Source organism: Ursus maritimus, unplaced genomic scaffold, assembly GCF_017311325.1.
Source record: "Ursus maritimus isolate PB19 unplaced genomic scaffold, ASM1731132v1 scaffold_14, whole genome shotgun sequence".
Lineage (NCBI taxonomy): Eukaryota > Metazoa > Chordata > Mammalia > Carnivora > Ursidae > Ursus > Ursus maritimus.
The window spans coordinates 2,967,585-2,992,793 of record NW_024423786.1 but is presented as its reverse complement, the minus strand read 5'-3'; the positions used below and the strand labels follow the sequence as shown (position 1 = coordinate 2,992,793).

General features: G+C 52.2%; 1 protein-coding gene across 3 annotated transcripts in view; it reads right to left on the bottom strand.

The window, feature by feature from the left end:
• RAB43 (RAB43, member RAS oncogene family) overlaps nucleotides 1-25,209 on the bottom strand; it is a 51,151-nt gene that overhangs the window by 12,748 nt on the left and 13,194 nt on the right. For 2 of the 3 annotated variants that reach the window (XM_040628384.1, XM_040628385.1), the window contains exon 2: nucleotides 9,926-10,109. In XM_040628384.1, coding sequence (XP_040484318.1) covers nucleotides 9,926-10,109 — 184 coding nt within the window. Of the gene's footprint in view, nucleotides 1-7,332; nucleotides 7,726-9,925; nucleotides 10,110-25,209 lie in introns of those variants that run through there. The other variant, XM_040628386.1, reaches the window with a different exon arrangement.

Below are 25,209 nucleotides of genomic sequence, written 5' to 3'. Positions count from 1 at the left end.
GAAAGCAGAAGGAAGACCCAAGCTCCCCAGCCCTTCACTGAGAGGTCGTCCTTCACCTCCCGCACTCAGACATACTGTCTAGAATAACGTGCAGCAGGGGAAGCTGCCTCCCAGCTTCCCCTTGCATGGAAATAAGGCTGTCATGGACATCCCTGTGCATAGAGGTTTTATTGTTTTTAAGATTGGTTGAGATAGATCGCCATAAGGTTTCTGCTATTTTCAGAAACGTCCACTTAGAATCCGGTCCCTTTTGTGGAATGTAAACCTGTCAGTCCAGCCACGTTCCCACCCCCACGAAATCCAACGGTACCTCCCAGGATCTCAGGGGGTTAAGGCACAACCCTGGAGCCCAATATCCGGGGCTCAAATCTTCTCTCTGCTGTTCACTGGATGTGCATTTGAGGCCTTAAACTCCCTTGTGAATTCCCATGGAAACCTCTCAATGAATTTCAGACTCCAGCATCTCAAGAGGCTGTAAACGGCATTCTGATAGAAGTTTCAAGGTTCCAGACTCAGAAAGTGGGCAGCCTTCCCCGGTCTACGCACCCCCCACAATGTGCCACACTGGGTAAAGATGTGAATGTCGATCTTTTCTGACGACAGGGTCCACAGCTTACAGTGGTCAGAGATCCAGAAAAGATCACACACGACGACGAGCTCAGACGTTGCCAGATGGGGATGCAGTTTGCTGGAAGAGCGTCGGGCGTTAGGTTGGCCCAGGTGACCCCGTGGGTTCTGACTCTGTCAGAGTCAGAGTCTTGCCAAAGAGCCAGCCACCAGCCCTTGGGCCTTGAGGTCCCCAGATCGAGTCGGCGATTCCGCGGAGGATGGAAAACACACGCCAGGGGTAAATGGGAAGAACCCTCAGGCCTTCTTTTTTAGGAAGAACCTAAAAACCTCTGAGACATGAAGGCCTGCCCAGGGGCCACCTGGGTGGGGTGGGCAGGCTGTGTAGACCAGTATTCCTCAAACTGTGACATGTACCCAGATCCCTGGGGATCTTACTACAAACCAGATTCTGAATCAGGAGCTCTGGGGCGGACACTGAGATCCCGCATTTCTAACCAGCTCCCGGATGACGCCAGGCTGCTGGCCCGTTGACTGCACGATGAGCAGAAGGCTGGAGCGAGCTGGCCCCACTCACCCAGCTTCCGGGAACTGACTCCCCAACCCCCTGACTGCCCTCTCTCGTGGCCTCCTTTGCCAGGTCTGGGTCTCCTGACGGCCCCTCAGCCCTGCACACAGACCCTCCAGCTCCCTCGTAGGTGCTGTTGACACTGCTGATGAGTAAGCAGCTTTGAACTGGCAACTTCCATGTCTGCAGCCTGTTCCCTGGGAACCGCCCTGCGGCGATGGTCGCATCGGGGTGCAAGGTGCGGAGTCACCGCTGGGGACAGAGGCCTGAAGCACACAGCCCAGCTGCGGGAGGGATGGGACCGTCCCGGGCACCTTCTCAGAGATGAGGGGGGCGGGCAGAGCCGTCCTCACCACAACCCCGAGGTGGCCTGGGTCAAAGCAGACCACGGATGCCCAGGAAACACCAGTCGGGGCCATGCCTGCCCCTTGGGCGGGGTCTCTTCTTTCCAGCGCGGGGAGCCGACAGCAGGGACAGGACACAGCAGTCTCTGGGGCTGTGTGTGTGCGTGTGTGTGTGTGTGTGTGTGTGTGTGTGTGTGAGGGGGCTCCACACACTCTGGAGGGCTCCTGGGAGTGTCTGGGAGTCAGCGTCAGGACCAGGGGGTTGTCCTTTGGGTCCAGGCCCCAACTCGCACTGTGTGTCAACAGGAGGCCCTGCTTGGAGAAGCCCGTGACACAGCGGGAAGTTGGGTTCTGCAGGTGGGTCTGGGGGTCTGCCTGTCAGGGGAGCGGCGGGGTCAGGGCCCTGTGTGGCTGGGCGTGGCGAGTGTCAGGGGAGAGCCTGGACAGCCCTGACGGGCCCCATGAGGGAGCCTGAGGGCAGCAGGGAGCCAGGCAGCTCCAAGCAAGGGGATGACCGGGTCAGTGTGTGACCTGCTTCGGGAAGGTGCGTGGAGCCGGATGTGGAGGCAGGAGGCAGGGCAGGTGGAGGCTGGCTGGCGGGAGCCACCGCGTGGGGAAGGCGACAGATGGTGAGGAGAGGAGATATGAGTGGAGTGGGGGCACCCTGCATCCTGGCTTCCCCGAAGGAAGGGCTGGCGCAGTCCCTCCTCAGCTGAGCCCCTGGGTGAATGTGTGTAGGGAGCAGGGTGGGGGGAGCTTTGGGAACCCCCAGGGGAGGGGCAGGGCCAGGCTCAGCTCTGGGACCTAGGCCTCTGGCCTCAGTTTCCCTGTTTTAAAGCCCAGGACTTTGTCCCAGGGTCTGGCAGTTCCACGGCGTGGGCAGAGGCAAGAGAGGGCCGTCATCACAGCCTCTGTGGGGACGTGTGGCAGCCCGGCTCAGACCACCCACATAGGGGTTTTTCTTCCCAGGGTACATGCAGGCTTGGGGGCTGCCCTGCATTCAAGGACAGCAGGAAATTCAAACCACAGGCATTTCTTCTCCCTGGAAAAGGTGATTGGAAGTGGCTGGAGTGTGGCCCCTCTGGAAGGTCCAGGCTCCAGGCCTGCATCACTCGGTCAATGGAATTATCAGGCTTCTCACCTCTGGGACAGAGCCAGAAACAGGAGCCCCTGCTCCAGCCGCACAGTGTACAAAGCCTCTCCCAGCTGGGATCTTGCGGTGGCTTGCCGGCACGCGGGCAGGACAGGAACTAGTGTCCCGTATCTGCAGAAACCAAGGCTGGGTGGAAAACCGAGGCCCAAAGCCCAAGATCACGGGAACTAGTCACAGCAGACCTGGGATTTGGATGGAGGTTGGTCTGATGTCACTCGGTCTCCGAGCAGGGCGTGGCAGACCGAGTACAGTACTACCAGGCCGTGGTGAGCAGCCGGCCACCAGGTCAGCACAGGCCCCCTTCTGAGAATGACCGGTTACAGACTCCAGAGCATCTGGGTGGGCTACGGAGTCATGGACTTCCTGGTGCCAGGGCCCCAATCGGGCACTGCTCCCTACTATGTGCCTGACTTGGAATAAAAGCTCTGATTTGCTACGGCTTCAAGGCTTGGGCAAGGAACTCCCAACCCCTGAGCCTGTTGGCTCACCTGCAAAGAACAAGGATAGTGACACCTTCCCGCAGGCTGTAGATGAGAGACATCAGGCCCGGTGCCCCCGACCACCACTGAATCGTCCTCCTCAACCTGCCTCCCCAGTTCAAACCCAACTGAAGGAACCTGAGGCCCAGACAAGTGCAGTAACTTGCCCAAGGTCACAAAGGTATCCCTGGCAGAGTGAGGACCCAGCCCAAGCTCCCTCCTGCCCCTTAGGCACTAACGGCTTCTCTGCCACAGGATCCCACCCTGGTCTGGGCAGGGAAGTCTTAACAGGGCTCCCGGCAACAGAAGGGCCGTCGGCCGCGTGTAGGCCCACCCACCCACTCTGGGCCCGGAGACTAGTCGGGGAAGCCAGCTGGGCGGGTGGAACCATCTGTGGAGACATGGCCACCTGGGCCAGCGTGGGGCTCCAAGGTGAGAGAAGCAGTCTTGGGCACCATTGGCTCTTTGCAGAAATCTGTTTAATGGTTTAGGAATGCGTACACTCTGGCTCTGGTTTCCATAAAGGCAACTCTTCCATGTTTCAAAAAAATAGATTTGCTATAAAGATTTATGTATCATAAATAGGTAATGTGAAAAATCCCCAAATGCAAACGGCATCACTGGGCTTAGCTGAGGCCCTCCCCACAGCCCAGCAGTCCAGGCCGCAGGGCGCAGAGGGTCCCTAAACCAACGCCCCCGCCCGGGCAGCCCTCCTGGTAAAGAGGAACTGAATTCAGTATGAATTAGGAGCTTTCTTCAGCTCCATGCCTGCTGGGGCCTGATGTCCTTGAACCCCTCTTCTGGAAGGACAGGGACCCACCTCTCTGGCTTGGGACTCATGACCTGTGTCCCTTGCCTGCCCCGCTGCCCCTCCTGGGAGTATAAAACACCAGCCTTCTCGTTCTCCAGCCCATGTCACACCGGCCCCACCCCGGCCACAGGTGGTGCTCTCCCCGGGGCCTGCTGCTGCCAGGACACTTCCTGGCCCTCTGTCCCCTGCCTCCTCTCCCACACCCTGGCCCCTGACCCCACCTGTTCCTGCTCTTGGGTAATTTATAAACAGAGGAAGAGATTAAGCTCTCTGGCCCGAGAAGCCCAGGGCTTGCTGCGGGAGGAAACAGAGGTGGGTTGCATTCTGTCTCAACACTTCCCCATTTTCTCTTACCCAAGTCCAGATCCCCATGTGACAGAAGACCCAGGGGACTGTGAGGCCCCCCCCCGACACGGCCCTACAGACAGGCAGCTCGGCCGGCAAGCAGTCAACACCACACCAGCGCCGGGCCCTGAGCACTAGCATTTCTATCCAGGGCCGAGGCTAGGAAATGGTCTCTGTTTGAGCCTGTAGGAAATGGCTCCTGCTGAGAAAACAGGGGACAAAGAACTCAGTCTTGCCAGGGGGTACTGTGAGCAAGGGACTAGTTCTCAGGGGTGTCCAGGTGGGTCATCTGTGGGACTCTAAACGACAGGAAGGCTCGGTGAGTGGGCGCAGTCTGGACAGAAGGTGCTCCTGGGGGACAAGGTGCTGGGGAGAAGCCAGGGCAGAGCTGTGGAGGCCTTGGACATCCAGACTGAGCATGGACCGTATCCCGAGGGCCCCCGGCACCCTGGAAGGTGAGGGGGCAGCATCAGCGTGACCTTTTACCACTGCCACGCTGACTGCAGGAGGGTGCCTTGAGCTACGCGGGCTACGAGCCCAGGGGCCAAGGAGGTCCATGAGGTGTCCAGGGGAGGCTGGGGCCTGTCCAGGGCAGAGGGGCAGGGGGGCAGCGTGGAGGTGGGATCCTAGCACTGCGGTGGGGTGGGGCAAGAGAGTGAGGAGCCAAGACAACCCCTGGATTTCTAGGCTAAACCCCTGGCGGCCGTGGTGCCTGGAGGATACGGTGGCAGGAGACCACTCAGCCCAGCGTTCCGGACACGTTGGGACTGAGAAAGGCAGGAATGGGAAGCGGTTTCGTGGCTGCTGGGTGAGCCAAAGGCTGCCAGTGGGCAGAAACCTCCCTGGTCCTGCCTGGGCCAGCTGCTCCCTTCCTTTCTCAGCCAAGCCTCTGCAAGGTTTCAGGCCTCCCACCCCGGGATCTGGAGGAGGGGGATGGTTCGTAGTCCAAGCCCCTGTCACCAGCCAGCTACCCTGTTGCTATGCCTCGCCTGGATCCTCATGGCATCCCAGGGCGTCCCTGTGAAGGAGACGGAATGGAAGGGTCTCCCGCGTCCCCTAGCCATCCCAGCCCTGAGGCAGAGAGGGACAGCAGGTAACCATGGGTAGGGTCTGTACCTGGGCTCAGCTGGAACTGAGGCTGCAAGTCAATCACGGGGGCGGGGGGGGGGGCTGTAGGCCTGTGCTCCAAGACCCCCTGCGTCCCCGCCACCACCCCCCAGAGCAGCAGGTCTCTGCGAGGTCAGGCTTCACGAGATTGCTCTTCCAGCTTGGGCCCAGGTTGAATGCCCAACTCTGCCCAAACATCAGCCCCTAGCAGAGGTCATGGGGCTGGACGACCTTCCCCTTGGCCCGAATGTGCCTCAGTCATAGGCACGTTCTACTTTGCAGGTAGAGCCCAGGCACTGCAGTGGAGGGACCCGGCAGACACCAGCTCTCCCTGCCGGTGGTTGGGCCCCAGGCCCCACTCATCCCATCCCAGTGGCAGAGCCACTGAGAAGGAAGCCAAGTGGCCTACTTGCTCCCAGGTCCCACCCCACCCAGCCACCAGGGGGCTGGTTCCCCTCAGTGCGGGCCCCTGCTCAGTAGCTCCTGGTCCAACCAGGCCAACATCCTTCCCCTCCAACACCAGGCTGAGCCGTCCTGGGGCTGCCTCCCTGCCCGAAAGAGAGTCACCAGCCCTGCCTGTCTCAATCCCAGCCAGGGAAGCCCTCTGTGCCCGACTCTGCTTCACCAAACCACTGGGGGGCTGGCTGCTGCGGAAGGTCTGGCTTCTGACTCTGCCGTCGGGCCTCCCTGGGAGAGCGGGTGACGCAGGTGGGAATCAGAAGGCAAGGGAGGTCAGCTGGAGGCCGGTGGCCCACTGCTGGGGCTGGGGCTGGGGCTGAGCCTGGGCTCCACGCCCATGACGTGGCCTTGCCTGAGGCTCTGACAGCAGTGTATTTCCTGGGGCCCCACACAGAGGGGGGCCTAAGAGGCTAGACTGGGCTGACACGGAGGGCCTGGGTGGTATGGGAAGATCACCTGCCTCCCCAGCTCCATCCCTGTGATCCTCTGAGCTACCCCCAGAGGACGGTGTGCTTCCAAGAGCCCCAGTGACGCCAGGCCTCCCCTGCCTTCTAACCTCAGCACACAGCAACGTTGAGGCTCTGAAGAGCGGGTGGGCCCAGGAGGATGAAATGGCCAGACGCAGGACTGCCAGGGCCTTGCCTTCTCCGTTCGGGAAACCATAAGCTAGACTGGAAGCAGCGGGGGAGCCGTCGCTCTAAAGGTGGCAGGAAGGGCTTCTGCACAGGTCAGCCCAGGTGCCCAGAAGGTCCCTCTCAGATCTTAGCCTCACGGATGCCAGCTCTTACTTGTCCCTTAATTGTCCACATTCTTATCTCATTCCCCCAACCCCCAAGTTCTGAGAGTCAGTGCTGAAGAATCAGCTGGGTTTGCAAACTGAGTGGCAGAACGTTGGGCCCCAGGCCAGCAGACAGTCCCTGCTTGGCTGTGGGCCATGACCCCATATTTGTGCCGATGAAAACAAGAAACTACATGGAAAACCAGAGAACTTGAGAGGTCTTGCTAAGGCAGCAAGCCAAGCCCCAAGCTATCTGTGAGCTTAGAGCGGGCAGTGAAAAAAGGAAGAAGGTTCCTCGCCTGGAAGGAGTTAGGGCTTCCCCGGGGCTGTGCTCAGGAACCGAGTCTGTTGGGCTGGGTGCTCTCACTCTCCGAGGCTACACACAGAGGCCCTGGAACGACCCGGAAGAACCCAAGGCACCAGCCACATCCCCGGAGGGCAGCAGCCTGCCGCCACAGCCGCAGCAAGACTCAAGGTGTGAAATGGTCAGAACCAGTACATGCGAGGCAGGGAAGGCACATCCCGGCCCCTCTCCCGCTGTGGTCCACACCGGCAGGCCCGGGCCAGTCCTGGACCGTGAAGGACGCGGAGGGGACAGCCACTGGCTGGCAGGATGGGCCCCACACCCTACACCCTGTACGACACCAGGTCTCCCTCAGAAGGTACCCCGCTTCTTCCTTCCTCGAAGGTAGCTTTCCCATCAAGTACCCAGGCCACGGAATGGAGAATTCCAGGACTTTATCCAGCTGCTCTAGAATCGCTGGCGCCATGGAGGGCCAGCTCTGGAGGGGTGGGCCCGGCAGGCCAGAGACAGAGAGAGAGACGAGGTGGGGAGGCCCCTGCCTGCCTGCCCTGCACCCCGGTCAGCAGCCACAGCCCCAGCCGTCTCCGACGTCCTTGCTATCCAGCTGGATGTGGTCGGTGCCCTTCTCACTGAGCAGAGGGCCGCCGTGCCTGACGACCAGCTCCGTGGCCACCCTCACGAAGGCCTCCTCCACGTTGCTTGAGTCCTTGGCAGACGTCTCGATGGCACACAGGATGTCATAGTGCTCCGCCAGGCTCTGTGCCTCGGCCAGCGGGACCTCCCGGAGCTCGCCCAGGTCCGACTTGTTCCCTGCAGCGGAAGGTCAGGTGCGGCTCGGTGAGACCCACAGGCTCCAGCAAGCCCTGTCCCACCTGGCAGGGCCAAGCTGAGACGCCGTGCCATCCACCGCTCCCTGCCCGCCACCAACAAACACTGTTTTGTATCTCTCTTCTTAAAAAATAAAAAAAAGACCTCCTTTAATTTTAAAGGTCTTATTCTGACCTCTCATCCCTCAGCTTTCTCTTTTTTATCTTTGCCAGAGGCTCGTGGATTTTACTGCTCCTTCCTAACAAGCAGGAGCAGTGAAGTCTGGGGAAGAGAGCAGGGTACTTTAGAGCTGCGAGACACTCTGGCTCCCTTTCACTTGTTGTGTGACCCCGGGGTAAGCCACTTCATCCCTGAGACTCGGTTTCTCCATCTCCGATGCCACCTTCAGCACAGGGGGGATCGAATGGTACAATGAGCAGGAAAACAGCTGGCACCCGGCAGGCACTCCTAGGTGGCGGCGTTAACAAGGAAACCTAGCATCGCAAGGTCTGTTTTTTGCTAACGTTTTATTACGCTTATTATTTATTTTCTCCTATTTTCCTCTGAATTCTTTTATTCACTGTAAGATCGTGCTTTTCGATTATTTTGCTTTTCTGCGCATGAAAGCACAGACGACCAGTTGACCCGAGAGCACACCCCTGGCTTCTCCTACAAGGTGTCAGATATTTCATTATGTTCCAAAAAATCTGGCCAACTGCTCCTTGACCCAATTTCTAGAGGAATTTTTTTAAGTCTCTAAATGGTTAACTTTTGTAATGTGACTATATAGGGAGGATAAAAAAAAAATAGAGAACCGTCTAGAAAGATCTAAACTGTCTTTGGTAGCCTTAAATGATGCAGTAACTAATTTCAATGTGGGGAGCTTATTTGGATCCTGCTTTCCATAAACTGGAAAAAAAAAAAAGTACACGTGATGTTTAGGGGCAATGATAAATCTGAACCCTGATCAGCTACCTGATTATCTTAAGAAAATATCAATATTTTTCAGATGTGAAAGTGGTATTGTTGGTAGGTACTTTTTAAGTGTTTGTGTCTTCTACAGATTCATGCTGGAATATTTACAGATGACATAGTTACGGTGCTGGGAATCACCCCAGAGAAAGACAAGGGAGGGGAAGGGATGAGGGTGGAGAAGAAACTGGCCATGAGTTGCTCGTTGCTGAAGCTGGGGGATTCACTGCACTATTCTATTTTCTGCATTTGTATAAAATGCTCTATGACAGAATGTTTTACTAAATGTCCTGGATAAAAGGGAAGTGTAAGGCCAGGTAAGGAGAACTCCACTCCTGCCTGGGGAGTCCAGCTCCGCCGAGCGCTTCCCCATTCCGGGCCAGGCCGGGTAGGCAGAACCAAGCACCACCCTTTCCCCAGCTCCAGCTACACCCAGGCCCCAGCTGTACAATCTCGTCTTGGAAGAACCAGCCTGACGGTTGGAATGAGGACCCCAGGGACCATACAAATGCTCCAAAGCTTCTTGAGCCCAGGTCTGGGAAGTTCACTTAGGAGGAAAAGGGAAAATGGAGATAAGAGCAACAGTGGTTCTCAAAGTGGGGTCTCTCGGCCACAAACATGGCGCCACCTGGGAACCTGTGAGAAAGGCATGTCCGTGGGCCCCACCCAGCCCTCCTGAATCAGACGTGGTGCCTGGCATCTGTGCTCTTGCAAACTTCTGAGTGATTGGGAAGCACGCAGATGGTTACGAAGCCCTGCTCTGCAGTGTGGTGTGACAGCAAGTCACCGAATGACAATCGGCAGAGCTCAAGTTTCCTATTTATATGCTCACAGGCTGTGTGCACTGGGATAAATTACTTCACTTTTAAGAGCCTCAGCTCCAGCCCCTGGCAAACAAGGAGTAGCCAGGGTTATGGGAACTAAATCCAATGACACCAGTGAAGGTTTAGCCAGTGTTGCGCACTGTGGGGCTACACGGTAACTGCAAAGCCAAGGGTAGCTCCCTTTCTTCCTCCCCTAACTCCAATTGTGGACATAATTGTGTAAGGGATCGGCAGGATCAGAATCTGGAAGATCGCGGTTCAAGTTCTGGCTCCCTTCCTGCCTGGCCGAGTTCAGCCTCTCTCTGTGCTCCATTTGCCCTGTGTTTAAGAAGGAGACAGAGACTAGGACAGAGAGATCCGTGGCCCCGAGGAACCCTGCTGGACCTGCCCCGTTCCCCCCAGCTCACCGATCAGCAGCTGCACGATGTTAGAGCCTGCGTATTTCCTCACATCCTCGATCCAGTGAGGCACTGACAGAAAGGAGCTCCTCTTGGTGATGTCGTAAGCGAGGATGGCCCCGTTGGCACTGCGGTAGTAGCTCTGGGTGATGGTGCGGAATCGTTCCTGGCCAGCTGTGTCCCAGATCTGCAGCTAAAGAAATAGGAGGTCTCCCGTGAACCTGGTGGTGTGGCCACACGCAGGGGATAGGGAGGGCGATCCCACAGACCCACGCCCAAAGCACCGGTTCCACTGGGCAGGCCACCAGCCCACACCTTGGCAGGAACCACAGAAGAGGGGCTAGAAGGTGGGCAGAGAGAGGAAAGAACTCTGTGGCCCAACTTTGAGGGGGACAGGAAGATGCAAGGAAGGTGGGGAGCCCTCAGCTCTGCTCTCTAAAAGGCGGTAAGGGGGCATTCTGCACTGCAGCAGGAAGTACATTTGACCCAGGGCCCTCTGTGCCCTCTCTCCCCTACGCACTGGGCTCACTGCCGGGAACAACGAACCAGAAGAGCTCCAGCAGCTCACAGTTCCAGGTGTGCTATGATGCTGGCTGTGTGTGTGTGTCCTGTGCCTTTCCCTCTCGGCCTGCAAATTCACCTCTATACCCAGCCTTGTGGAAGGTTCCTCCAGCATTAGGGTTCTCTACTTCTGCCTCACTGATGCCTGGGAAGATGGTCACAACCTGGTGGTGAGGGGGCCGGGGCTGTGGCAGTGAGGGCCTGTGGGAGGCTATGCATAGGGTCCTCCCATGGGGCCTTTATCACCAGCTGGCCCAGCTTGACCAAAGGCAAGAAACTTGGGGTCTTTCCTTGCCATGTGTTCACTTAGCAAACACCCATCGGTGCCCACTGCCAAGCCCTCCTGAACACTGGCCATGGAGGAGAGGAGCCCGTGTGTAGCAGGAGCTCCCCTGGTTTCTGGGGAAGCAGCAGTCTGGCATGACACATGCCAGATAGGGCTGGTGGAGGGGCTGTACCCGGAGCAGACCTGGACCTCCACTGTGCCCGGGCTGGGTGGAGGTCACCAGTTCTGGGCCTGGGGGAGATGGACTGTCGGGGGCCATCAGAGTGGGCAGATGCCAGGGCTCCTGGGGGCTCAGGGTTTGTCTTCTCTGCTCACAAATCACAGGTTCTGGGGGTTCTCTGAAGACGAACACAAGCCTTTGATCTCCACCAAGCTGTGGGTCCATCCATCTTCTGTCACTGGCACAAGCACTCTGGGTGCCTCTTTATCTAGTTCACAAGGCGTGGGAGGCCCCCTTGTCTGTCCGGGATAGGGAAAAGCCCCAGAGCCCTCAGACAGTTCCTGAGGGCAGAGCTGTGGAAGTGACCCCCTCTTCCCTAGGCCCCACCGACAGAAGTCTAAGAGTTAACAAACTCTGGGCCACAACATGCCAAATGGAACCCTCTGGTCCTGAGACCTCCTATTTACTTCTCAACTATAAAAGTCTCCAAGGAAACCAGGTGTCTGTTAGCTCACGCATGGGGTGAAGAGAAAGGCATGAACTCTGGCAGTACACAGACCTGGAATCCAGATGACCAAGAAACTCATCTCCATGCCCCAGAGGACAGCACGTAAGACAGAGGCCAAACAAACCCAGAAAAAAAGTGACTTGGACGGAACAAAACTATCCAGAGACGAATTTTTGTTTACCAAAAACAAACATCAGTATTTTCAGAGACAGGAAAAGATCCATAAAACAATAACAGAATACTATTTCTTTAAAAAAAAAACAGGGCAGGGGGCGCCTGGGTGGCACAGCGGTTAAGCGTCTGTCTTCGGCTCAGGGCGTGATCCCAGCGTTATGGGATCGAGCCCCACATCAGGCTCCTCCGCTATGAGCCTGCTTTCCTCAATAAATAAATAAAATCTTAAAAAAAAAAAAAAAAGTTGAGGGAGTATTCCGAAAGAAAAATAGAGGGCGCTGGTTGGCTCAGTTGGAAGAGCATGTGACGCTTGATCTCAGGGTTATGCGTTCCAGTCCCACACTGGGTGTAGAGATTATTTAAAAGTAAAATCTTAAAAAAGAGAGATTTTGACAATTAAAAATATAACGTCAATGAAAAATGCAACCTAAGGGTTGGAAGATAAAACTGAAAAAATCCCTCCAAAATAGAGAGGAAAAAAAACTGTAGAGCCAGTCTAGGAGGTCCAATATGGGGATAGTAAACGTTTCGGAAGAAAAAGAACAGTAAAATCAAGGGGAGGAAATCAAAGAAAAACTTCAAGAAAACTCCCTCTGGGTTGAAAGAGCCCACTAAGTACCCACACAATGGAGGAAAACAGACCCCCACAAAACACACCACATGGGAAATTCACAACAGTGGGGAAGAAAAGAAGGTCCTAAAAGCTTCCAGAGAGGAAAAGAAAAAGAAAAAACAGGTTTTAACGTTAAAGTTTCACAAAATCCACATGGCATTAGATAGTCAATGAAATAATGCCTAAAATAATAGGCTAGAAAATTATTTCCAACCTAGAATTCTCTACCCAATTAACCACCAGTCAAACGCGATGGTTTAATAAACACATTTTCAGATACACAGGCCTCAAAAAGTTTACCTTCCTGCCACCCTTTCTCAGGAAGCTACTGACAGTTCCTCTAACTAAAGAAATCAACCAAAAATAAGATGTGGGATCCTGAAAACAGAGAATTTAACTCAAAAGAGAGGCAAAGGAAACCTCAGGATGGTGGTAGGGGGAGACCCCAAAACAAGAGCTAGGGGGCGAGCCTGGACATCAACCCATCAGCAGCAGGCCACAGGGGCAGCTTCCAGCTCCAGCAGAGTAATTACTGGCAGATGAGCCCTCCCTCCAAAAACCACCATCAGACTGAGAAAAACATGGGAGGTCGCTGTTTTCAAGATGTGAACAACGAGCAGCAGGAGACAATGACCCTGAAAGAAGCAAAACTCCTAAGATGCGCCTCCTGACCAGGACCCTCCGCCCGGGCATGGCTTCCTGACTGCCAGACAATGGGCTAGAATCCAGGCAAAGCACGGTGGTCCCATATGGCCAGGAGGCAAGTATGAGAGTCTGGAGCAGCTGATGGGACAGGAATGAGGAGCGATGCAGGGGTGGGAAAGCCTAAAGTCTGGGTGTGGTGTGGGAGTCTTCGGTGAGTCCTTCCCTGAGGGCTCCATGCATCGGGTGGGACTACCAGAATTTTACCGGCGAGTGACCCCTAGCTGCTGGAGAAAGACCAGAGAGAGAGGCTGAGCAGTGCCAGGGGGTTGCTGGAGTTCTGACCCAGTCACAGTGAAGAGGCCTCCTTAGCCCCTTGTTAGTAGCCCAGCTCGTAACCTGAGACATCAGAAAGGCTGTTGCCTACGAGTGAAGACCATGCATGACTAGACAAAGGCCTCCAAAAACCTGCCCTAACAAAACCTAAAACCAAGCCCCAACACAAGTCTCAGGTTTGGAGGCTGACTTCTGTCAAGTCAGAAAGGCTAGAGAAACATCCTTGGATGTCCATCTATCTGTCCTAACAAAACATAAAAGCAAGCCTACATGGGTTCAAGGTGATTGGCCAGCAAACTGAATTGACTATTAGGACATGAATCAATGGGGGCGTCTGGGTGGCTCAGTCCCTTAAGCATCTGCCTTCGGCTCAGGTCATGATCTCCGGATCCTGGGATCGAGCCGCATTGGGCTTTCTGCTCAGTAGGGAGTCTGCTTCTTTTTCTCTCAACCTCTGCCTCTCCCCACTGTGTGTTCTCTCTCTCTCTCTCAAATAAATACATAAAATCTTTTAAAAAAGAAAAAAAGGGGGTGCCTGGGTGGCACAGTCGTTAAGCGTCTGCCTCCGGCTCAGGGCGTGATCCCGGCGTTCTGGGATCGAGCCCCACATCAGGCTCCTCCACTAGGAGCCTGCTTCTTCCTCTCCCACTCCCCCTGCTTGTGTTCCCTCTCTCACTGGCTGTCTCTGTCAAATAAATAAATAAAATCTTAAAAAAAAAAAAGGACATGAATATATGTTCTTCAAAAGAAAAGAACAGAATCCGGAGTCAGTGGCATCAACCACTATTTCCAGTATACAATAAAAAATTGCTAAACATACAAAAAACCAAAAAACCCTAATTTGATCCACAAAGAAAAAAACAGTCAATAGAAAATTATATCAAAATGATCCAAATATTGGATTTTAGTAGACAAAAATATTAAAGCAGTTATTTTAAGTATGATCAGAGAATTAAAGGAAAATATGGTCACAATGAGTGGGCAAATAAGGAATTTCAGCACAGAAATGGAAACTGTTTTTTTAAAAAACATATAAAAAAGAATTGAAATTCTAGAACTTAATAAGTGAAGTAGAAAATTCACTCTACGAGCTGAGCAGCAAAATGGAGAGGGCAAACACACACAAAAAGAATCACTTAACCTGAAGAAAAATCAGTAGAAATCATTCCCTCTGAACAAAGAGAAAAAAAATATTGAAGAAAAAGCAACGGAGGCACAGGAACCTGTAGGACATCATACAGTTCCATATTCACATAATTGCAGTCCCAGGAGGAGGAAGTGGTGAGAATGTGGTAGAACTAACGACTGAAAATTCCAAATTTAATGAAAATATCAATTTAATGATCAGCAAAACCCAAGCAGAAGAAATACAAAATATACCATAGGAGACTATGGTAAACAAATCAAAAGTGAAAACAAAGGTAAAAGAGAAAAATTTTAAAGGAGTCAGAGAAATTATTACAGGGTAATAATAATAAATAACAAGTGATTTCTCACCAGAAATAATGGATGTCAGAAGACAATGCTGGAAAAAAAAAAAAAAAAGTACTGAAAGAAAAACCTTCAACACCAAAGTCTTTAACCAGGAAAAAATCTCTCTCAAAAATGAGGGTGAAATAAAGATAATTTCAGACAAATGAGAGTAGAATCTCCCTGGAAGACCTGCACCACAAGAAATGCTAAAAGATGTTCTCCAGGCTGAAGAGGGATAATACTAAATGGAAACTCTGATGTACAAAAGGAATGAGAAGCACCAGAAATGGTAAATAGGCAGGTGTATCTAAAATATGATTTTTGTTTCTTGTCATTGCCATATAAGACAACTGACTGGAAAACTATAAATAATGACTGTAAGGTGGGGTTTATAATGTATTAGAAATAAAAAGTATGACAATAACAGCACATCAAAAAAGGAGGGCAATTAAATGAAATTATACTTTTGTAAGGTGACTACATTTGTCAGGTGTCAGATGTGAAGTGAGAAATAAGTGTTCAGGGTCAGTTGTAACATATCAAGTAATACAAAACTGACTCTGAAGACACTTTATAAATTAAGGATGCATTGTTAGCCCCATAACTAGTAAGAGAAATAGCAGGCGAACAGAGGAAATAAAGTGGTATTCTTAAAAAAAATTCAACTAAACCAAAAGAAAGTAGAAAAGGAACAAAGGAATGAAAAACAGAAGAGGCAAATAGAAAACACAGAGCAAATGGTAGATTTAAACACAAACAGATCAATAATTACATTAAATATAAATGGACTAAACATTTCAATTAAAAGCCATAGCTTGTCAGACTGGATAAAAGGCAAGACTACATGCTATCTACCTGAGATGCACCTTAAATATAAAGACACAAATAGGTAGCCCATAAAAAAATGAAATATATAAAGTACCTGTAAAAAGTAAGCATAAGAAAGTATGACAGCTTTAGGAATATGTAAGTAGGCTTCCAAACAAAGAATTACAAGAGATAAAGAGACATTTCATAATGATAAGGGGCAATTATCAGAAAGACATAACGATACTAAATAATGTATCCACCTAATTACAGAGTTTTAAATTTCATGAAGCTAAAACTGACATAACTAAAAGGAGAAACAAATCCACAATCATGGTTGGAGGTTTTACCACCTCTTCCTCAGTAACTGATAAAGTAGACAAAAAAAAATCAGTGTGAATGAAGAATATCTAAACAATACTACTGATCAAATTGACAGTTCCGGAACACTACACCCAACACTGCAGAACAGCACATTTTTTTTTCAAGTGGACCCAGAATATTCACCAAGATAAACCATACATATGCTAGGCCTCAAATAAGTCTCAATACATTTCAAAAGGCTGAATTATATCTTATAGACTATTACTCTAATCACAAAAACAAAAAACGAAAAACAAAAAAACCCCACAAAACAAAACAAAAAACTAAAATAGAAATCAAGAAAGCTCTGAGAGAGATTTCTTTAAGAAGACGGAACTGAGAGGTGCCTGGGTGGCTCAGTTAGTGAAGTGTCTGACTTCGGCTCCGGTCATGATCTCCCAGTCCTCGGATTGGGCTGTGTCAGGCTCCCTGCTCCGTGGAGAGTCTACTTCTCTTTTTTCCTCTCCCTCTGCCCCTCCCCCCACTCGTGCTCTCTCTCTCTCTCTCTCAAATAAATAAATAAAATCTTTAAAAAAAAAAAAGACGACGACGATGACAGAGCCGAGAGAAGGCCTTATATTGAGAGGCAAGGTATATAATACAGATGGGGAGGAAAGCTATATCAATTAGGATCTCCCCTAATTAGATGAATTAACGGTAAATACATAGACACCTAAGCAAAACAAAGACAATTACTACTTCTAGGAAAAACTGGTGAATGTGGTAAATGAAAAATAATGGCAGTACACTACATGGCTTAGCAGTGAACAGCACTTGCTAATCGTAATGTATTCATTCATCAACACCTGCTACGTGTTCCAGATACTGGAGTGGAGATACCAGGGCCAACAAAACAGATGCAAATTCCTATCCTCAAGCCTATAGTCTGGTGCAGGAAACAAATGCTAAGTAAGATCCTAAGTAATAAGGATTTATAATTATTATAAAATGTATGTACTTATACATATATATAATATAAATAAAAATATTTATTATAAAGTAAATAATAAAAAGTAAGTATGCTAGACAGTGATAAGACAGGAAAAAATAAGCAGGGGAAGAAATTATGAGGCACCGTGAGGAATGAGGATTTAGACAGGACAGCCACAGAAAGCCTCACTGAGATAACTGTTGGTAATGATCTGGAGAGCGGTGCCTGGCTGGCTCAGTCGGTGGAGCATGCGACTCTTGATCTCAGGGTCGTAGGTTCAAGCCCAAGGCTGGGTGTAGAAATTACTTAAAAATAAAATCTTTTAAAAAAAATAACTAGGGGCACCTGGGTGGCTCAGTCTTCAGCTCAGGTCAAGATCCCAGGGTTCTGGGATCAAGCCCCGCATTGGGCTCCCTGCTCAGCAAGAAGCCTGCTTCTCCCCCTCCCACTCCCCCTGCTTGTGTTCCCTCTCTCACTGTGTCTCTCTCTGTCAAATAAATAAAATCTTTAAAAATAATAATAATAAATAAATAAACAAACAGGGGCGCCTGGCTGGCTCAGTCAGAAGAGTGTGCAACTCTTGATCTCGGGATGGTGACATCGAGCCCTGTGCTGGGTGTAGAGAATACTAAAAAATAAACTTTAAAAGAAATTCTCTTTTAAAAAATACATAAGTAAAAAATAAAGATGTGGAGAAAGTTAGCTAACTGTGCAAATGTCTGGGAGACAAGCATTCCAGGAATAGAGAAGAGCAAGTGCAAAGGCCCTGAGGCAGAGAAAAAGCAAGCAAGAAGACTGGTGTGTTTGGAGCAGACTACAAAGGGAAAGAGCAATAAGGGATGACAGAGAAGTACCAAGGGGGGCTCAGATCATGCAGTGCCTTCTAGACCATAGTAAGAACTCTGGACTTCACTCTGAGTGAAAGTGGGAAGCCATGGGAGTTTTGAGCCAATCAGGCTTACTTTGTAACAGGATCTCTCTGGTTGCTGTACTGAGAAAAGATCAAAAGAGACCAAAGACAGAAATAGGGAGACCAGTTAGGAGGCAGTGGCCATAATCCGGGTAAAAGACCAGGCTGGGCCAGGGTGGTAACAGCGGAGGAAGGGAGAAGCGAGCAAATTCAGAATACATTCTGGGAAGAGAGCTGAAGGGAATGTAATCATGATCTAATCACTGTTGCCACACAACTCTACTGGGAGGATGCAGAGTGTGTACGTGTGCGATGGGGGCTGGGAAGCACTGAGAGTTAGTTAACCATCACCTTCCAAAGTCAGAAGTCAACAAACTACGCCTGTAACTGGGGGAAAGGGGGTGGGATGCAATATAAGCAGAAGAAATAGCTGAAAAAGAGCCGGAAGTGATTACCCCCGGAGGCTGGAGGTGGGGGTGCCAGGAGACCTTTTTGTAACAGACCTTGTTGAACCTAATGACTCTTTAAACCATACACATGTGTAACTCTGATAAAAATAAAAACTAAATTAAAAACCAACAAAATAGCTCCAGATTAAGGTATCTAGGTCAACCAATTGGTGAAATTTGGGCAGCAATGGAGGAGATATTTCTGGAAAGTAGGTCCTTCCCATGATGGGTAATAGTCTCATCCTACTCTCCCACATTAGAGGAAGGGAAGGAAAAGAGCAGTGTCAGTGCTCCGGGGTCCAACAGGCCTGAGAGCATAAACCAGTTCCATCACTTTCCAGCATGGAAAGCTAGAACTACAGCTTTGAGCTACAACTTAATGCAGTTTCTCAACTGTTTAAAAAAAAAAGTACAGTAAGGGCCAAATGATAGATTCAGGGTGCACGGTGCCTAACACGGAGAAGGTGCTGGAGAAATGCATCCAGTTAGGGGCACCTGGGTGGCTCAGTTGGTTAAGAGGCTGCCTTCAGCTCAGGTCACGATTTCAGGGTCCTGGGATGGAGCCCTGTGTCAGGCTCGCCCTGCGTCGGGCTCCCTGCTCAGCGGGGAGCCTGCTTCTCCCTCTCCCTCTGCCTGCCGCTCCCCTGCTTATGCTCTCTCTCTATCAAATAAATAAAGTCTTAAAAAAAAAAAGCATCCATTTAACAATATTTACTGCGCTATTACTATTTCTGGCTAGTGTTTTAAATATATGCAAAGGAGCTTTAATGCAAGGTAGAATATATAAAATGCCCAAAGAAAAATATATCGGGCTGTGCGTGGGTCATTGATCTGTCTGCTATGTACTGCGTTTCTGCCATGGGCCAGCCCTTGTTCTAGGAGCTGAGAGACTGCAGGGAATAAAACAAAAACAGAGCTCACATCCCAGGAAAAGAAGACAGACAAGAAGAATGCAAACAGGATCCTTGCAGAGAAGGATAATGAGCACTCTGCAGAAAATAAAGATAATGCGGAGAGACTCCCCGCGATAGGGGCCTCCTGGGGTGGTCCCAGAAGGTGACACTCAAGAGCTGAGGCCTGATGATGAGAAGCCAGGCATGGGGACAGTGTTCTGGCAGCGGGAACAGTGCCACAATGTCCATAAGGACAAAGCTCGCCGTGTTGGAGATACAGAAAGGGCAGTGTGGCCAGATGGCAGTGAAGACGGCACATGGAAGGTGATGCGGTCAGGGACAGCTGAAGCCAGAACATGCAGGATCTTACAGGCCGACGTTGAGTGTGGACTTAATTTCTATGGCAATGGGAAGCCGCTGGACACTGTCTGAAGCCGAGGAATACGTATTAGACTTCTCTTTTATCCCACCTCACATATCTTAGCAGCCCACCCTGAACTCCAGGCCACTGCAGCAGCAACCAGCCCACACAGTAGAACAGCCCGAAGTGCCTCGCTGCCTACCTGGCAGCGTCTCCGATTCCAGCCCGGGAGGCCTGCTGGAAACCACCAAGCATCATGCCTTCATGACCCAGCAGTGAGAGGGCCTTACCACCCTGTGGAGCAACCCTTGGCCAGTGGGGAGCAAGGCCTGCCCGGCAGGATCAAGCCCCACTTGCCCGTGGCAGTGACCAACCCGAGGATGCGCACAGCCTTGGAGCATTCCCTTCCTCCTGTTTTACTCTCTCCGGTCGCCAAAACAAATGAGCTGCGTGCAAGCCCGTGTCTCAGGCTCCTGTTTTCCAGAGGGAGCCCAGGCTGAGACGAGAGGCGCTCTGGCTGATGTTTGTCAAGGATCGCCCGCGTTGCTGGGTGGAGCGGGGTCCTACTGTGGGATCGCGGAGAGGTAGAGTAGAGGAGGCTCAACCTCTTGGCCCAAATGCCCTGTGTTCCAGAACAGGTGGGAGAAGCCAAGCCAGGTGAGGGCCTACTTTCCCAGCAGCCAAGCCAAGCTCCTTTGCCGGAACCCCACGCCTGCCATTAGGCAGGGCCCCAAGGGGGTCTGGGTGAAAAGTTTAATGAGTGTGATCAGCCACCTTAGCTACTCAAGAGACAGGCGGGTGAGGAGGCAGGCAAGCACGCCCGGGCCATCCTGAGCCGTCCATCGGAGAGGACGGCGGCAGGCTCTCTTCCTCAGAAGCCAGAGCAGAGTCCACCGCATGGATGCTGTGGGGTCCTGAGGCAGCAGGTTGGGTCCCCGTCGGAGCCCGCAGGCAGAAACCACCAACCCAATGCACAGAGCAGAAGGGCAGGCTCCCACAGTGCCGTGACTGGCCAAGGTATCAGAGCATGATGCTGGGCCCAAGCCCATCTGTCTGTCTGTCTGTCTGCCTACTTCCCTGCTCCCTGTCCTCAGCTGGGGCCTGGGTGAGCAGGAATCATGGGCACCGAGTCCCTTCCTGCTCCCTCCCCTCCACACCGGCTGTCACCAAGCCTCGCACCACAGCCACCATAGCCAGCCTCAACCCTGCCCCAGGCTTCCGCCCACACTGCAGTCCATTCTCCACACAGCAGCCGATGCGGAGCCCCTGAAACTGTGTTAAGTAGGATCCTGTCGCTCCTCAGCGCGCCACCCTGGAAAGGCCTAAAGGACCTGCAGCCTGGACTTTATCTGCCTTCACATAACTTCACTTCAGCCGTATTTGCTCCTGGCCGGTCCTTGAGCACTCGGAGGTCTCTATACCAAGACCCTGCCCTTGACTTCCCATTGCTGAAGCGTTCTTCTCGCAGACCAGCACATGACTGTGGCCTCCCTTCACTCCAGCCTGCCCAAGTACCAGCTGCACTCACGGGTCTTTCACGGTCCCCCTTTCTTAAAAGAGCAGCCCATCCCGTCTCCTCACCCTGATTTACTTTGCTCTGGAGGCAGCCCTCACACACGTGCACTTTTTAAATGTTTCCTGCTCTCTCTCACAGCAGTTTCACGAGGGCAGAGCTGGCTGGCTGGCTTTCCGTATATGCCCAGCACCCAGCATAGTGCCTGGCATGTCGAAGGTGCTCGAATTAGTACATGCAAGATGGATGAGTACCCTTCCTGCCCTTAGAGCCTATTACCCTGCCCTGCCGGGTCTCCATCTAGCAGCTCGGGCTCCAGACCTCGGCTTAGGAAAGCGAACCATCAGGTCTTCACATCCTCAGGAGACTGTGAGTGTCCGACATCAGCCCGAAACCACTGAGAGCATGTGCCAAGTGGAGACCGCCACCCCACCCGCGGGAAGTCCTCTAGCCACACGCTCACTTGACAAACAGGCAAGGACTTTGTACTGTGGGTTATGCCCCAGCCCGCCCTCCCTAACTCTCCCACTTCCCACCTGGCACGCCGCCAGCCTCTCCTACCTTCCCCAAGCCAGGCCTTCTTATCTTACATCAGACTTCAGGGGAAATTTTCGGGGCTGCTGACGTCTGGAGTGAAGTTCAGAAGCGTCTGCTGGGCACGGAAAGTAGGAGCGAGGTCCAGTTAGGATGGAGAAGGGCTCCCGGAGCATTTACCCTCAGAAGAGGGGAGCTGCCCCCACTCCCACTCAACAGAGGTCAGTCAGGCAAGTTTCAAATGGGTGGGGGAGGGGACAGGTACCCTCTCTGAGTGTGGGGGTGGTCATTTCCAGGCTGCAAGGGTCCTGGGTCTCATTCGGGTCCTTTGCCTTGGTGACAGAAGGGCCCGGGCCCATGGATCGCTGCCTCAGTCTGGGAAGCATGGTGTCAGGTAAGAGATGAGGCTTATTTTCTCTTTTAAGCTCCACAGCTAATGACTCCTTGTTTACACTGTCCCTCTGAGTCCCTACACCCGTGACGGCGTATTCTTGTCTTTATCTTCTTTTCCCAGATTGCATTTATCTTGAGCTTCTGGTGAACTCCTACCTAACCTTCAAGACCCTAGTCACCTGGTTAGTAGAGCTTTCCCTGACACACAGGCCCAAGCCCCAGCCCAGGGCAGAATTCATTTCTTGCCTTCCTGCTCTCTACCATCTGTGCTCTTGACCCCGTAACAGCACCGCAGAAAATGTTCATCATTTAATTCAAGTGTCCCACACTCGGGTGCCTTTGGGGGCCAGGCAAGGAGCATAGAGGCAGCAAGACAACAGAAAAGGTTATCCTCCCTAAAGCAAATCCAGTTAAAAACGAAACAGCAAAGCACCATTCTGCAGGCACCACCACACAGGCTTCTTAGTGGGAACTGGCCTAGGGCTGTCTGTGTGGGGCTGCTGCTTTGTTAAGTCTCTCTCTTGCTATCGAGAATGGGCTCTTGAGGGGAGAGACCCCATCTTACTCCTTTGGGCCACCAGCAACCAGGCACAGACCTAGGTACTCAACAGTAAAGGAACCCTTCCGAAGGCAGGTCCTGGTAGGCCAGTGAGAGGGAACAAGACGGGGACAAGAGGTACTCTGACGCTAGAGCTGCTTTCCAGGGATTTGTGCCTGCTGTCCCGAAGGAGTGACTTCCTATGTGCCCCAGTGGGAAATCAAGTCTACTCATTAGGTTAAAAGCGCCGTTATCAAGGTGACTGGGTGGCTCAGTCTGTGAAGCGCCCAACTCTTGATTTCGGCTCAGAGCGTGATCGCAGGGTCATGAGATGGAGCCCCGTGTCGGGCTCCGCACTCAGTGGAGAGTCTGCTTGAGATTCCATCCTTCTCCCTCTGCCCCTCCCACTCCTGCTCTTTCTCTTTCTCTCTCTCATATAGAAAAAGAAATCTTAAAAAAAAGGGGGGGGCGCCTGGGTGGCACAGCGGTTAAGCGACTGCCTTTGGCTCAGGGCGTGATCCCGGTGTTATGGGATCGAGCCCCACATCAGGCTTCTCCGCTGGGAGCCTGCTTCTACCTCTCCCACTCCCCCTGCTTGTGTTCCCTCTCTCGCTGGCCGTCTCTATCTCTGTCGAATGAATAAATAAAATCTTTAAAAAAAAAAAAAAAGGTGCCACTAGTGGTTCAGTTCCCCAAACCTATGTCCAGCCCTGTCTCCTCCGGTGGAAATAGAAGAGGATTTTATCTGAACAGTCTTTCTCCTGCATGACAAAACAGACAGTGGAAAGTTCCTTGCTTCTTCATAGTAGAAAAAGACCTTGGAAAAATTAGTTCTCAGGACAAAACTCTGCAAACTGGTCAGACTGACCCAAATACGAGTTCCTGAGCTATTTTTCATTATGTCTTGGGATGTGGTGAGTTGAACCAGAAGGTGGAGTCTGCAGGCCACTCCTCTGGCCAGCTGCTGTCACTCCTCCTGCCTCAGTCTCCAGCGAAGAGCACGGCCTGGGGCTTCCCAACAAGCCAGAACCGAGACACGGGTGCACTCTTAGGAGCAATGGTGAGAAGCTGCCAAACGTCCAGGATGTGAGCTGAAGATAGGCAGGCAGGTGGGCAGAGGCCAAGGGAGGGAGAGCAGGGCGAGGACACTGGGCTAGTGACAGAGGGAGGGGCAAACAACACAGTCCTGAACACAGATGGCTCCTCTGCAGTGGGCAGTAAGGGCTGTGGGTGTACCCCTGAGTTCAACACTCCTGCCCCCTCAACACAGCTGCCCCAGGTCCCAGTGTCACAGATTTCTCTCTGCCCCTTGTTACAAGGCAGCCCTCCTGGGCAGATTATCCGTAGCTGGAAGTGAACGAGTCATAAGGAATCTCGGGTTCCCACTCTACTCCATCAGCGGAGGGGTCAAGGATGGTTCCAGGAGTTTCCTAGAGTTGGCACTTCCTTACCAGGAACTTGGGAATAGCAGGGACCAGTCCCACTCTGCAGGGCTGGCAGGAGCACGGGGTGCAGGAGGGGTTCTAACGTGCTTCGAGAACGTCCAGGCACCACCTGTGTTAGTGCGCACCTCTGCTGGCCTGTTTCATCCTCATGACCTAGAAGGTCCGTCTTACTACTTTCTACACGAGGGGTCACAGGGTCACAGGGAAGCAGTGGCAGAAGAGCTTTGACGGACTCTAAAACCCCATGCCCTTTACTGTGTGCACAGCTCCTCCAGAAGCCTTAAATGCTTTGTTTTTTGTTTTGTTTTGTTTCTTCTGAGAAACCTCAGTGATGATTCATACCTCCTGCAGGAATCAGTCAAACCCCTTCCTGAACAGTCTTGGTGGGGAAAAGACAAGACGTGGGAAAGGGACCAAAGCCTCTCACCAAGGAGTCTTGCCTGGATTGCTCACAAAGTGCCACCGGCTCCCCAGGGATGTCTCTCCTCCCTCTCACACGGAAACCGAGACCATCTAGCACGACCCAAGCCCTTCCTCTGTGGCCCCCTTCCCTGCTGCCACCACACCATACTCACGGGCCCCTTTAGGCACTACAGGGAAACAGAGTGACCTGACTGAAGCAGGGAGCCAGGAGCCCTCCCACCCAACTCGGTGGTCAGGCAGGCCCGCCAGGCTGGGAAGAACCCATAACAAACAGGTGGACTGCCAGTTCCTCGTGGCAGCAACTTACGCCTACCAGGACGAGCCACGAGCGAGCAATGACAGCGTTCCCAAAGCCAGAGCCACAAGCTCTGACTTCCTGGGTAAACGGTTTTGCAGAGCCCTCACTGCCTCCACAGTAATTCCCTTAAATCCATCTGTTTCTCTTTTTCCAAAATTCCTCTGCAGCAAGGACCCAGCCTAGAGAGGGATCAGATGCCATACGTCCCAAAATGAGCTCTGCCTTCTCTCGAACTGTCTGTCCTGCACCCTGCCACTAGGGTTCATGGAGAGTATCCAAGCTGAGAGCCCCACTAAGCCTTGACCCTTTAGCCGCCCTCCACTCAGTTATGGCTGATGGTGCCTCCAGCCAGCATCAACCCTCAGGGACAAACAGTGGGCCTCCCACACAAAGCTTTGCACAGCCTTCAGGACACAGATGACACATCTTCTATGATCAGAAGTCTGGTGCTGAGCACCTTGCATAGTCTCATCTCCCCTAATACTCCAGCTACGTTTGACTTGGACAAACACCCACACTTACTCTCCCACACCTCCATGGCTTTGCACATATATGGCTTTGGTTGCAAAGCCCCTTCTGTTTCTCCTCACTGGGAAATTCACGTATCTTTCAGGGCCTACATAGCTCGAAACCCACTGTCCCCGTGACCCTGGGGAGAGCGGATTACTGCCTCCTCCGTGCC